This window comes from Bubalus kerabau, chromosome 4 (assembly GCF_029407905.1).
Source record: "Bubalus kerabau isolate K-KA32 ecotype Philippines breed swamp buffalo chromosome 4, PCC_UOA_SB_1v2, whole genome shotgun sequence".
In the NCBI taxonomy this organism is placed as follows: domain Eukaryota; kingdom Metazoa; phylum Chordata; class Mammalia; order Artiodactyla; family Bovidae; genus Bubalus; species Bubalus kerabau.
The window spans coordinates 49,693,541-49,708,395 of NC_073627.1; the positions used below are offsets into that span (position 1 = coordinate 49,693,541).

Below are 14,855 nucleotides of genomic sequence, written 5' to 3' on the forward strand. Positions count from 1 at the left end.
ACAGCTGCCAAAATGCATAACTTCAATATAATTATGAGAAGATACACATGATAAATGAGGGTGTTCTTTAAAATGACTGTTCTGTGCTTTTTAAAAATGTCATTAAAATGAAAGACAAAGGCTGACCAGCTGTTTCAGATTAAAGGATACTGAAACATGACAGTAAATGTAATGCATGATCCTGAATTGGATTCTGGCCCAAGGGGGATAGGGATAAAATTACTATAGAGGACATTATCAAGATCATTAAGTCTGTATAGATTAGATAATGTATTAGTGTTAAATTTCCTGATTTTCATCATTGTATTATGGTTATGTAATGTAATTCCTTGTTCTTAGAAATTACACACTGATATAATTTAGGGCTAAAGAGACGTGATGTCTACAGTTTGTTGAATGAATCAGAAAAAAGTTATAAATATATAAAGAAGTATGATAAAGCAAATGTGATGTAACATTAGAAACTGGGGAGTTTTACAGATTTTCTGTAAGATTAAAATGATTTCAAAAGGAAAAATGGGAGGGCAGGTACAGTGCCTGGAGCACCAGAAAGTTATTTAGAAAGCCCAAGCGTATTTTGTCATTTGTTCTGTCATTTGGAGTTAATTAAGGGTAAACAAAGATACAACCTGGTGGCCCAGAGGTTAAAGCGTCTGCCTGGAATGCGGGAGACCTGGGTTCGATCCCTGGGTCAGGAAGATCCCCTGGAGAAGGAAATGGCAACACACTCCAGTGCTCTTGCCTGGAGAATCCCATGGAGGGAGGAGCCTGGCGGGCTACAGTCCACGGGGTTGCAGAGTCGGACACGACTGAGCGACTTCACTTTCTTCTAAACAGGCTCTTCCACTGTAATACAGAAAACACCATGGAGCACTGCTTATTACATCAGCTGCTAGTCCATGGTTTTCAACCTTGCCGACACATTGAAATGGCCCAGTGAAAGAGAGGAGGTGATGTCCAGTCCTCCCCTGCACATGTCTTTATTTCTTTGGTCTGGGATATGACTTTGATGGGAGTTTTAAAAGCTCCCCAGATTTTTCCAGTGTTTAGCTGAGATTGAGAGCAATTGCTAGCTGCTTGGTAGAGTTGATGAAGGGGAGAAAGAAGGGGGAAAGATAAGAATTTAATAAAGCGGTAGTATGTATGAGATACCTTGCCTCACTTAGTGCCCCTTGGCTCCACCCAGCTTCTTCTGTTTATATTGCTTACACCTTAGAAAATCCTTTAGCCCCGGTCATTCATTTTCATCTTTGTTTCTGATTCTCTTATCATTCTGAAATGTATTTATTTCTTCTATTAACATTTTTTGTGCTTTGATGACCTAGATGTTGTGTGAAAGTCAAAGTGAAAGTCGCTTAGTCATGTTGACTCTTTGTGACCCCTCAGTGCATGGAATTCTCCAGGCCAGAATACTGGAGTGGGTAGCCTTTCCCTTCTCCAGGGGATCTTCCCAACCCAGGGATCGAACCCTGGTCTCCCACATTGCAGGCAGATTCTTTACCAGCTGAGCCACAAGGGAAGCCCAGATGTTGTGTATAATGATACAAAAAGATGTAATTTAAAAACTGTTGTGTATAATGATACAAAAAGATGTAATTTAAAAACTCACCTAATTCTTCAAACTTTCTCTTACAATGGGTCCTGGTAACCTTTTTTTAAATTCAGGGATTTTTGTACAAGTTTGAGACGTACAGATGAATCACATATCACATTTTAAAAAATGGATAGATTGTGTTCCTTTTACTTCCTGTAACACCCACCAGAACTGCCTCTTTAAATTTATGCTATTGGAGTTGAAATAATTTCAGTTACATCCTGTTTTGATTCTTTGACTCCTGCTGCTATTCATAATTCAGATTTTCTGAAACCCTGCTGCTTGTTCTTTACTTTTCCCAGAAGTAAATGATGAGAACTCTTGAGAGCTGAATTTGGCAGCAGAGGACTTTGAGAAGAGGAGGATGACTCTTTCAAGGGCCCAGCTTTTCTGTCTGTGCTATTTTTATAGCAGCTGTCAAATTAAGGGGTGATATTTGTCAAAATTTGTTTGCTTTGTTGGCAGTAGATCTTGATATAACAAGCTTTTTTAGTGCTTATCTTCTGTGCTTCTTACTGGTTTCATCCTTCTCATTTAGAGGCTTCAGCATATCACATTGTTTGCTGGCCCCACTATTTCTATACTGGTGAGCAAGGCTGAAATGAACGTCAAGAACAGTGGAAGAAAATGAGGCAGTACTCTGGATGGGAAGTGGAAGTGGCAGTAGTCAGCTTCTTTTTCGTAGTGTTACAGTATATTTTCTTTCTTTTAAAACCAGTTGAGAGTTGTTATCTTCTTATTTCGGCCCCAGCTCTCTTAAGGTAGGTGAACCTAAGCCTTAAAATAGTAGTGACAGCCTGGCATTTCACAGTGCAGACCTTGAGCAGTTGTTGAAGAGTGTACATTTAGAAATGACTGGTTTGTACCATTCTTGAAGCTTCAGGATGATTATTTCTGTTGTTAGCTTGATTGAACAGGAAGGGCTTTAAATCCCATTGACATCTTAAAGTACTGATTTAGAGCAGTGATTTTCAACCCTGTACGGTTAGAATCACATGGCGAAACTTTAAAAAATATAAACATAGGAGTTTTACTGTCTGAAAGTCTGATTTACTTGGTTCAGAATGGAGCCTGAGCATTGGTATTTTTAGATCCCTCCCAGGTAAGAATGTGTAGACAATGTTGGAAAATTCTTCAGTTAAAAAAGTTGGGAGAAACCATTCTAAGGCCAGTTCTGTTACTCGCTAGCTCTGTGACCTTGGATCCTCACTTTGTGGAGTTGAGAGTAGTGAATGGAAAGTCTCTTCTGGTTTGAAAACATTGATTTGTGAACTTGTTTCCTGCCTACATTTATTTTTTCCTCAGGACTTGGAAATTCTGATGGGAGATCATCCCTCAGATGCCATTCTCTCCCCATTGCAGAAAGATACCACATCTTTGCTGTTTTTAAAATCTTGTTTCCGTTGCAGCCTTGCCTCTGGTTAGCTGCTGTAGTGTTACTTTACATAGTGCAGTGTTGTGCTGTAATTTTCTGACCCTGGGACCTCATCTGTTTGTTCTCTTCCAGGAGAAATCTTTGAATTAAAGGCTGAACTCAACAATGAAAAGAAAGAAAAGAGGAAGGAGGCTGTGAAGAAAGTGATTGCTGCTATGACTGTGGGGAAAGACGTTAGGTAAGGGTGACCTCTCCTGTCTTGCTCACTTTAGACTCTTACTCTAGTGGCTTTTACTGCTTTTCACTTAAGGCTATTACAGTAAGAATGTATAAGAATTAGTTTGTCCCACTGAAAACATGAGGAAGTGTAGTTGATTTTATATTAATGCTGTGACCAAGTGTGGTGTTTTTAAAAGAGTGAAACCAGTTTGATTTCGTTTGCATACAGACCTAGCATAAAACCTCCTGAGAGCTGGCACAATCACAAATCTGTTGCTAAGGTAGTTTTAGAAGATGATAAAAATACACAGGAACAGAAGCCCATGTGTAGTTTAATTGGCTCACGCCAGTGCCTCAACTGTACAACTCTGCATTGAGTTGCTGAATTCAAGATGAAAATCAATGGTAACAAAATCCAAATGGTCTATTTTTTTCTCCCTCTTTTTCCCCTGTAATTTAGCAGGACCATTTGGAAATAAGGATAGTCTGCAGGCCCCTGAGAATTCCTGATATCCTTTCCATGAATTCCATGAGGTCAAAGCTGTTCTTGTAATAATACTTAGGTCTTTTATGCCCTTTTCAATGTGTTGATATCTGCACTGTGGGTGCCGTATTCTGAATTAAGGCAGTGTGCCAGACCGTAACAGTAGTCACTGTGTCCTTCACCGCCATGTGCTTGCAGGAAAAAGGGCAGTTTCACTTAGGACTCCTTCATGAAGCACTACAAATTTATTTCAGTAAACCTTGAATCTGAGTTCAGGTCTTTTTAATATTCCGTGTGATGAAACAGGAATTTGCATAAAGTACTTCTGCATAGCAGAATGTGACGGTTGATTTGAAAAAGATCCCTTGCACAATTGTTTGACTTGGGAATACCATTCTATGCGAAAGAATGATTGACAGACAAAATTATAGTTAATCAGACTTACTATTTGGGAGACATTTTATAAAAAATGAACAAAGTGAACCTGTCACTTCAAAGGAAAAAAATTGACAGTAGATACATTTCGACTTTAAAAATTAGAGTGTTGGAAAACTTGTGTCTCCCATCATGAGCTTGATAGTTTACAATACTTAGAGATTTTTCTGATGAGATTGGTGGTGAAATTAATGAATGTGATTAATTGGTGCTGGGCAGAAAGTGAGGAGGAACTAAAAAGCCTCTTGATGAAAGTGAAAGAGGAGAGTAAAAAAGTTGGCTTAAAGCTCAACATTCAGAAAACTAAGATCATGGCATCTGGTCTCATCATTTCATGGGAAATAGATGGGGAAACAGTGTTAGACTTTATTTTTCTGGGCTCCAAAATCACTGCAGACGGTGATTGCAGCCATGAAATTAAAAGACGCTTACTCCTTGGAAGGAAAGTTATGACCAACCTAGATAGCATATTCAAAAGCAGAGACATTACTTTGCCAACAAAGGTCCGTCTAGTCAAGGCTATGGTTTTTCTAGTGGTCATGTATGGATGTGAGAGTTGGACTGTGAAGAAAGCTGAGTGCCAAAGAAAGCTGACTGTGAAAGTTGATGCTTTTGAACTGTGGTGTTGGAGAACTCCTTGGGCTGCAAGGAGGTCCAGACAGTCCATCCTAAAGGAAATCAGTCCTGGGTGTTCATTGGAAGGACTGATGCTAAAGCTGAAACTCCAATACTTTGGCCACTTCATGCGAAGAGTTGACTCATTGGAAAAGACCCTGATGCTGGGAGGGATTGGGGGCAAGAGGAGAAGGGGACGACAGAGGATGAGACGGCTGGATGGTATCACTGACTCAATGGACATGAGTTTAAGTAAACTCCGAAAGTTGGTGATGGACAGGGAGGCCTGGCGTGCTGCAACTCATGGGGTCGCAAAGAGTCAGACATGACTGAGAGACTGAACTGAACTGAATGAAATATGACAACCTAGAGATGACCTGCATAACTCATTGAACCAATGTTTTCCAAATAACCAGTGCATATATCATAAAATTATGCATGGGTAAAAGATCCATTCAAAATAAATGGTAAATGAATGAATTTTAGTTCAATCAAGTACAGAAAGTTTATCAATATGGTTTCAGATTCCATATTGCACCTAACTTTTAAGAAAGTATGATTTGTGGACTAAAAAAAACAAAAAACAAAAGAAAAACGATCATTTGTCTGACTTTAATGTGTCAAAGCAGAGACATTACTTTGCCAACAAAGGTCCGTCTAGTCAAGGTTATGGTTTTTCCATTGGTCCTGTATGGATATGAGAGTTGGACTATAAAGCAAGCTGAGTGCAGAAGAATTGATGCTTTTGAACTGTGATGTTGGGGAAGACTCTTGAGAGTCCCTTGGACTGCAAGGAGATACAACCAGTCCATCCTAAAGGAGATCAGTCCTGGGTGTTCATTGGTAGGACTGCTGTTGAAGCTGAAACTCAGATACTTTGGCCACCTGATGCAAAGAGCTGACTCATTTGAAAAGACCCTGATGCTGGAAAAGATTGAGGGCAGGAGGAGAAGGGGACGACAGAGGATGAGATGGTTAGATGGCATCACCGACTCAATGGACATGGATTTGGGTGGATTCCGGAAGTTGGTGATGGACAGGGAGGCCTGGCATGCTGCGGTTCATGGGGTCACAAAGAGTCAGACACGACTGAGCGACTGAACTGAACTGACTGAATGTGTCAAAGAAGAACACCCAGTTATGTGAAAAAGCTACTAAAATACTCCATTTTGCAATTTATATATGTGTATGAAGATGTGTTTTTTTCTTTATACTTCAGTTAAAGCAACATTCTACAATGGGTCGAATGCAGGAGCAGATGTGAGAATCCAGCTGTTTTTGCTTAAGTGAAAGTGAAAAGTGAGTGAAAGTGTTAGTCACTCAGTTGTGTTTGACTCTTTGCAACCCCATGGACTGTAGTTCTCTGTCCATAGGATTTCATAGGCAAGAAGACTGGAATGGGTTGCCATTGCCTTCTCTAGGGGATCTTCCCGACCCAGGGATCTCCTGTATTACAGGCAGATTCTTTACCGTGTGAGTCACCAGGGAAGCCCAAAGCCACGCCCAACATGGGGCTTGAACCCATGACCCTGAGATTGGGACTCAATTTTTGCTTAAACTAGACATTAAAGAGATGTGCAGAAATTAAAACAATGTCATCTTAATTTTTTTAAAAAAGTAAAATAGATTTTTACTTTATAAAATATGTTAATATGAAGTACATTTATTTTCTTTTTATCAGTTGAGTCAAACGCTGCTGATAAGAAATTGATGAGTGCAAGAAGTAAATTCCAGCATCTAGAAGTGGAATGTTGTTGTTCTAACACAAATATCTGAGAAGGTTCTAAGGCTAATGATGACCTTATGTCATTAAGAAAAGGGAGAATCAAATTTAAGTGCATTGTGTCAGGCAGGGTGATAGATGTTTTTAGTTAACAGTGTTTTTGTTTATTTTAATAGTTCTCATATCTTCTGAACTAGAGATTATTCTGAATTATAAGTTATTCCATGTTAGAGATCAAGAAAGGTATGCTCAGAGGGCTAAAGAATAATCCCAAACTCATACAGTTAGTGGTAATATAGCCAGGATTCCAACCTAGTTCTGGGTCCCAGTACGTATTACTGGTCACTGCCTTCATGGGTGTATGTATATAATAGAGTTTAAATCTGTATATGCATACACATGGGCTTCCCTGGTGGCTCATCTGGTAAAGAATCCATCTGTCAATGCAGGAGATGCAGAAGATTCAGGTTCAATCCCTGGGTCAAGAAGATCCCCTGGAGAAGGAAATGGCTACCCATTCCAGTATTCTTGCCTGCACAATCCCATGGACAGAGGAGCCTGGTGGGCTATAGTCATAGAGTCACAAAGAGTTGGACATGACTGGGAGACTAAACATGCATACACTCACGTGTTCAGGACTGTTTTTTTCTGAAAATGGTTAAAATTTTGAACAAAGGCCTTATCTGACAACTGTTTTAATAAGGACACCAACCAAATAAGTTCCCACTGGTTAGAGATGGAAGAATATGCACATTGAAAAGCATAGCAACTGTAGTGCTTTGAAACTGCAAAGAATTGGTATGAAGAATACTGTTAACTTTTTTTTTGTGACACAGTGATTTTTTTAAAAATTTGTAAAGAGATACACTAAGATGTATATCTAGGATTTGTTTAGAAATGGTTTAGAGCAATTAGATGGGGAGGGACTGGGGGAGGAAAAGTGGGTTGAGGTTGTATATGAAACAAGATCAGGTATGTATCAGTATTTACAGCTGGGTGATGGATGCATCAGGTTCATTAAACTGCTGTCTCCACTTCGAAAATTTTCAAAGTAAAAGGTTTTTTAAAAATCTAGTTTTCAGTATCTTCTTGAAACCATTACTGTAGTTTCTTTAGTAATTCATTTCTGTGATATCATCACTGCATTCATCCTCTCATCAGATTACTTTTTAAATTAAGGCTTTTTCTTTGTGTTCTATCCAACATCTTGGCACCAATATCAATTCACCTTCCCTTTCTCTCTTCTCAGCTCTCTTTTTCCAGATGTAGTGAACTGTATGCAGACGGATAATCTGGAACTGAAGAAGCTTGTGTATCTCTACTTGATGAACTATGCCAAGAGTCAGCCAGACATGGCCATCATGGCTGTCAACAGCTTTGTGAAGGTAACTTTTTCTCAGGGACTCAAGAACAGTTTCTTCTATCTCAGAAAGCCTTTTAAGAAGTGTCTCTTGATATGGTTAGCATTGCAAATAAGCAAACTCTGTTCCAGAAGAGGGTTTCTAGAGAAGTATTGGCGACAAGTAGGAATGTTCATGATTTAAGCATTCTGTATGCTGGCATTTGTCATCCAGTTAGACCATATGGTGAGCTTTCTGTCAGCTGGGCTTGGTACCTCCTTGCCAGATGGGAGAAGAAAGCCAAGTGAAATGTCACTCTTAACCCTCCATGGCAGACAAAGGTTGCGCATATCGTTATAGTGTCAGTAATGTGGGGTCTTGTCTATTTGTCTTTGTAGAAAGTATGCTTATGTTTCAGAAGTAGTGGAAACTATAGAAGCTGCCTTTTCATTTTGTTTTAATAAATATTATAATAGTTGATTAACATTTTGTTGTTATTATGGAAATTTTCAAACATACTCAAGTAGAGGAAATGGTATAGTAAGTTCCTAAATACCACCTTGTAGTTTCAGTAGTTACCAGCCTATGACCAGTCTTGTTTAACTTATATTCTCCATACCTGCTTTCCTGACCCCCGCCTCCTCTCCTGCTGGATGATTTTAAAGCAAATTTCAAACATTCTAAGGATGAAAAATCATTTAATCAACTGACCATCAAAGAAAGTCCTTAATACTATTGTATATCCAGTTAAATTTCTCATATGATTAAATATGATGAACATAATAATAAGGTTGTTTCTATTAGAAATTGGGATTTTTTTTGTTTTGTTTACTTCTTGTTTTTTTCCTCTGTCTGTAATTCAGTGTACCTTAGAAGCAAAAATCAGACGGCATTTCTAAAATTAGCTGCTATTGTTCATTGAAAAAATGAACATTATGCTTTCTTCTCATGGAATTTTTTGTGTATGTTTAGCTAAAAAATGTACAGAATCAAAATAACATTCTGTCTGGTGATTCATAGATGTATGATATCATTGGAAAGAATTTAGGTTACATTTTTTTAAAGTTAGCTTGTGCATAGGTTTATAAGGTTTAAAGAAATTTTTTAATACAGGGCAATCTAAGGGGTATTCCTTCACAGTAAGTGCTCTGTTACTATTTGTACTGTATTTGGAGGCACTTGCTAGGAAAGGAGAATGTATGTTAATCAGGATTTCAGCGGATCTCTCTGCTGCTTCACTTAAGGAACTTCTGGGCGGCCCAGACCAGCTTCTGGAGTCTCTTTTGTTTTCTTGGCTGTAGGCCCCAGATATATCCAGCCCTCTTTTCTCCTTGCTTGATTGTTGTGGAGTGGGACACATCTTTCCAGTTTCTGGTTTTTTCCTGTGGCAGAATACAAGCCCAGAGCCCTTTTCTCTTTTTAGGGCAGGTCACTAACGGCCATGAGGATAGTAACACCAGCTGTCTGAGTTTCTGCCCAGCTCTGGAACGGATCCTACAGGCCATGTCTTCATTGTCTATATAAAACAGTTAAATGAATTCCTAGCCTAATCTCTTTGAATAGGCAACTAAATTTTGTACTGGAAAATGTGGGTTCTGATATAGAATATAACTGGAAACCTACATTAATTAAATATTCTTTTGTGGCTTATAGAAATCAGACTGTTAGGTTTTAGACACCAGGTACACCAGTAGTTGTCAATGATTGTTGTCTGTAGGATTGTGAAGATCCCAATCCTCTGATTCGAGCCTTGGCAGTCAGAACCATGGGGTGCATCCGGGTGGACAAGATTACAGAGTATCTCTGTGAGCCCCTCCGCAAGTGCTTAAAGGATGAAGATCCCTACGTCCGGAAGACAGCAGCAGTCTGTGTGGCAAAACTCCATGACATCAATGCCCAGATGGTGGAAGATCAGGGATTTCTGGATTCTCTGCGGGATCTCATAGCAGATTCAAATCCAATGGTAATGTGTTTCCACTTTTTTATGAGAGCAGTATTTAAAGTGGGTCTCTTTTAAAAAGCATGTTTAAAATAAATCTTTGGGACATTGAGCCATAGCTTAGCTATGTGAAGCTTGATTTCCATGGGACCCAAATATTGTCTGTCTCATACCCTACTGAGCTGAAAACCAAGTCCTAATATACAAATAGTATATATATGCCATTTATTTATTTATACTTTTCATTATAGGAATTTTCAAACATCTTCAAAATTAGAGTTACTAAATGAGTAAATAAAATGAACTCAGTTACCATCACCAGGTTCAATAATTATTAATACATGCTAGTCTGTTTTACCTGTTTTCTTCTCCTACCCCCTACTTATATATGGGTAACTTAAAGATATCACACATGAATGGGTCTCTATTTGAATTTAATGTGTCATTATAATTAATAATAACCTTTAATAATCTTGTATAAAAACAGGTTTTTTTTATACAACAAATCAAGATGATTTGAGGAGATTTTCACAAGTATCTTTGAGAAAACTTTTAGAGAAAATTTAAGGCTACTTAATAGAATTGTGAGAAACTGTTTCAGGAATGCCTTATGTTTTACTGTATCTTGAAGATTTTCCTAGAACAAGTGTTAGCATTCAGATCAGATCAGATCAGTCGCTCAGTCGTGTCCAGCTCTTTGCGACCCCATGAATTGAAGCACTCCAGGCCTCCCTGTCCATCACCAACTCCCGGAGTTCACTGAGACTCACGTCCATCAAGTCAGTGATGCCATCCAGCCATCTCATCCTCTGTCGTCCCCTTCTCCTCCTGCCCCCAATCCCTCCCAGCATCAGAGTCTTTTCCAGTGAGTCAACTCTTTGCATGAGGTGGCCAAAGTACTGGAGTTTCAGCTGTAGCATCATTCCTTCCAAAGAAATCCCAGGGTAGCATTAGGGATTATTAAATTGTTGGACCGTGCTGCCCTCTAAATAGGAGGTTTTTCTTATTTCCTTTCTTCAACATCTTGTTAAGAAGGTGCCCAGGAGGCAGAATTTAAGGAGGCATTCATTTTCAGGTCCCCACTATACCTGCGCAAGCTTGAGAGTAGAATACCTCTCTCCCGCCTTATTCTCAGTTCAGTCGCTCAGTCGTGTTCGACTCTTTGTGATCCCATGGACCGCAGCACGCCAGGCCTCCCTGTCCATCACCAACTCCCGGAATTTACTCAAACTCATGTCCACTGAGTTGGTGATGCCATCCAACCATCTCATCCTCTGTTCCCTTCTCCTCCTCCCTTCAATCTTACCCAATATCAGGGTCTTTTCAAATAAGTCAGTTCTTCGCATCAGGCCAATACTTTGGCCAAAGTACTGGGGTTTCAGTTTCAGCATCAGTCCTTCCAATGAATATTCTGGACTGATTTCCTTTACGATGAACTGGTTGGATCTCCTTGGCCTTATTTTGTAAACATTTAAATCATTTGTTTGAGCTCTTCATTCTTGTTATTTTAGTGAAGAACCGAAAAGCTTGGTCTAAGAGATAAACACATATATATTCACATGCCTGCTTTTGTTCTTGAACCCATACTTTTCATCTAAACTGTATGTCCTGGTTTTTTTGCCAGAAGTATTGCTGTTTTTAGACTGCTGGTTCTCCTTTTTATCAGATGGGTCAAATTTTGCTGATAAGAAATGAATGAGTGTAAGAATGTGAAGTAAATTCCAGTGTCTAGTGGTGGAATGGAAGGTATAGTAAATCAAACATCTGAGAAGGTCCTAAGGCTAATGATGCCCTTCCTTATACCATTAAGAAAGAAAGAGAGGCTTCTCGGATGGTCCAGCGGTTGGGAATCTGCCTAGCAATGCAGGAGTTCGATACTTGTCTGAGAACATCCCATTTGCTGCGGAGCAACTAAGCCATTGCACCACAACTGAGCCCTCATGCCTAGAGCCTGTGCTCCGCAATAAGAGAATCCACCACGACTACGTGCACCGCAACTAGAGAGCAGACCCCACTCTACTCGCAGCCCTCGTGCGCAGCAACAGAAGACCCAGGGCAGCCAATAAATGAATAATTTTAAAAAGATGAAAGTGCATTCTGTGTCAGGCATAGTGATAGGTGCTTTTACTTAAGGTTTTTTTTTTTTTTTAAGTAGTTCTCCTATCTTCTGAACTAGAAGTTATTCTGAATTAGAGGTTATTCTGTGATAGCGATCAAGTAGTGTATACTTCAGTTCAGTTCAGTCACTCAGTCATGTCCGACTGTTTGCTACCCCATGAACTCCTGGAATCCATCCAAACCCATGTCCATTGAGTCGGTTATGCCATCCAACCATCTCATCCTCTGTGGTCCCCTTCTCCTGCCCTCAATCTTTCCCAGCATCAGGGTCTTTTCAAATGAGTCAGCTCTTCACATCAGGTGGCCAAAGTACTGCAGTTTCAGCTTCAGCATCAGTCCTACCAATGAACACCCAGGACTGATCTCCTTTAGGATGGACTGGTTGGATCTCCTTGCAGTCCAAGGGACTCTCACTTGGAGAAGCTAAAGAATAATCCCAGCGTCACTCAGCTAGTGGTACTGTGGCCAGAATTCTAACCTGGTTCTGAGCCCTAGTACCCATCAGTGGTTACTGCCTCCGTGGGTGTGTATATACATGATATAATTTAAATATATATATGCACATACATATTTAGGACTGTTTGGTTTTCTGAAAATGGTTAAAATTTTGAACAAATAAAGGCCTTAATTATCTGACGACTGTTCTAATAAGGAAATCCCCTGAACGCTTTTATTCTCATGATAGGTATGAGTCCAGTGTTACTGCTCTTGAGGGAGAATTTGGTTCCACTTTTTCAGAAGTTGCCCCGCATGGTGGCAGCACTGCACCAGCGACCATCAGAACCGCTGCAGGAGTTGATGCTTCCTGGTTCTACCTGAGTGGTTTCCCTATAGCTCACTTGAGAAGGGCATCCTAGATGTGAAAGCACCAGAACATCTGGAGAAATGACTTTGAAATCAGAGGGTAAAATGTCAGTTAAAATCTGATTACTTTTTTGGTGGACAGAGCCTTGCTTGTGGATCTTAGTTCCCTGACCAGGAAGGTAGCTAAGTGCATCACTATACCATCACCGTGTACTTAGTTCCCTAACCAGGGATTGAACACTGGCCCTTGGCAGTGAGAGCATGGAGTCCAAACCACTAGACCTCCAGGGAATTTCCATTACAATATTAATTTAAAAGGTACGGATCCCTTTGATATCTGTACAGATTCATATGGTAAGACCTTTTCTGAGGAATTAGAGCTAAACTTATCTTTAAAGGCCAATTTTATTAGTCCATTTTGTTGAAAGTAAATGTGTACTTAGAAAGAGGAAGCACTTTTCTGCAAGAGGAGGATAACTCCCATGATTTCTTCACACATATCAGAATTTTGAAAGTTCCCGTCTCCGTAAATTGGTATTTGCAAGAAGGATACACTTTTGGGTGATAGTGACTTTTCTCTAGCTTTTTATCCACAGATTAGGATTTTCCCTTCTTACTACAATTTTTCTTTTCTCTCTCAGAGGCATTTTGAGATATTCCAATTTCTGTTAATGTTTACACTGGAATCGGCTCCCCGAGACTTGCCTGGACAGCCCCACCACATGTGCTTTGCTTTTTGTTTGTGAATTTAGGTCTCCTGAATCCTTTGGCTCCATGCCTTAGCCCCTTTGATCTTGTCTTGGAAGCCTTCTCAGTTCTGTCATCACTCTGAGAACTGCCCTGGGAATGTCCCTCTTCCATTGCTCTGGTCTCTCAGCCAAAGTACAAACTACTGGATTAGTTAAAACAGCAACACCCCCAGAGTCACGTTTTTCATTTGTTGAGGGTTTTTCTGCACAAGCAGCATGCTCTCAGAACTTGCCCCAGTATGGCCTTTAGCAAAGGCTCTAGTTGAACTGCCAGCTCCTTTTTTTTCCTCAGCTTCTTTTAATTTAAACTTATTCTGGAAAGCTCTCTTATGAAAAGTAGCACTTTTCTTCTTAGAAAAAGTATGTATTTTAACCATGGGTTAGCCAGCAGTTAGAAGCCACGTGAAGTTACGACAGTGGTTCTCAACTGGTAGCGGTATTCTCCCCTGAGGGTATGCGGCCGTGTCCGGAAACACTTTTTGTTGTCACAGCTGGTGGGAAGATTGCTACTGACATTTGGTAAGTAGGGTTCAGGGATTCATTAAACATCCTGCAGTGCACAGGGAGTCTTCTGCAGCCAAGAATTATCCATCCCAAAACGTCAGTGGTGCTAAGGTTGGGAAAATTTGCTGTTTGGCATCCTGGCGTGGCTGCTTACTAGAAGCATGGCCTTGAGCCTGTTATATAAAATGAGCTTCAGTGTCCTCATCTGGAAAAATAAAAATAAAAGCAGGAAATAATGCCTGTTTTACTGGATTATTTTGAACATGAAGGAATAATTTATTTGAAAATTTAAATAATGCCTAACAGAGTAAATGCTTAATAAACAGTAGCTGCTATTCTGGGGAAATTTTTAAAAATTTATTTATTTTTAATTGGAGGATAATTGCTTTACAGTGTTGTGTTGGTTTCTGCCAAACATCAGCATCAATCAGCCGTAGGTATACACATGTCCCTTCCCTCTTGAACCTCCCTCCCGCCTCCCCCCCATCCCGCCCCTCTCATGTTGTCACAGAGCAGCACGTGGAGCACTTGTGCTACAGCAGCTTCCACTTCGCTATCTGTTTTACATATGGTAATGTACATATTTCAGTGCTGTTCTCTCAGTTAGTCCCACCCTCTTTTTCCCCTGCTGTCCATGAGTCTGATCTCTATGTCTGAGGCTCTGTTCCCACCCTGCAAAGGGGTACATCAGTACCAGTTTTCTAGATTTCATATATATGCATTAATATATGATATTTGTTTTTCTCTTTTTGATTTACTTCTCTCTCTATAAGGGTCTAGGTTGATCACCTCACTAGAACTGACTCAGATTCATTCCTTCTTATGAACAGCAGCTATTCTTGAGGAATAAACCTAACATGACATGCTTTCCAATTAATGTAATTTTTATTTAGGCCATTAGTTTGTGGAGGTTTGCTGTCAGTCTGAGATGGTAAATAATGAAAAACTCAAGTCTC

At 39.9% G+C, this 14,855-nt stretch overlaps 1 protein-coding gene across 4 annotated transcripts in view; it reads left to right on the forward strand.

The window, feature by feature from the left end:
- AP2B1 (adaptor related protein complex 2 subunit beta 1) overlaps nucleotides 1–14,855 on the forward strand; it is a 114,057-nt gene that overhangs the window by 12,500 nt on the left and 86,702 nt on the right. For all 4 annotated transcript variants that reach the window (XM_055577298.1, XM_055577297.1, XM_055577295.1 and 1 more), the window contains 3 exons: nucleotides 3,102–3,207; nucleotides 7,695–7,830; nucleotides 9,503–9,748. In XM_055577298.1, coding sequence (XP_055433273.1) covers nucleotides 3,102–3,207; nucleotides 7,695–7,830; nucleotides 9,503–9,748 — 488 coding nt within the window. The remainder of the gene's footprint in view (nucleotides 1–3,101; nucleotides 3,208–7,694; nucleotides 7,831–9,502; nucleotides 9,749–14,855) is intronic.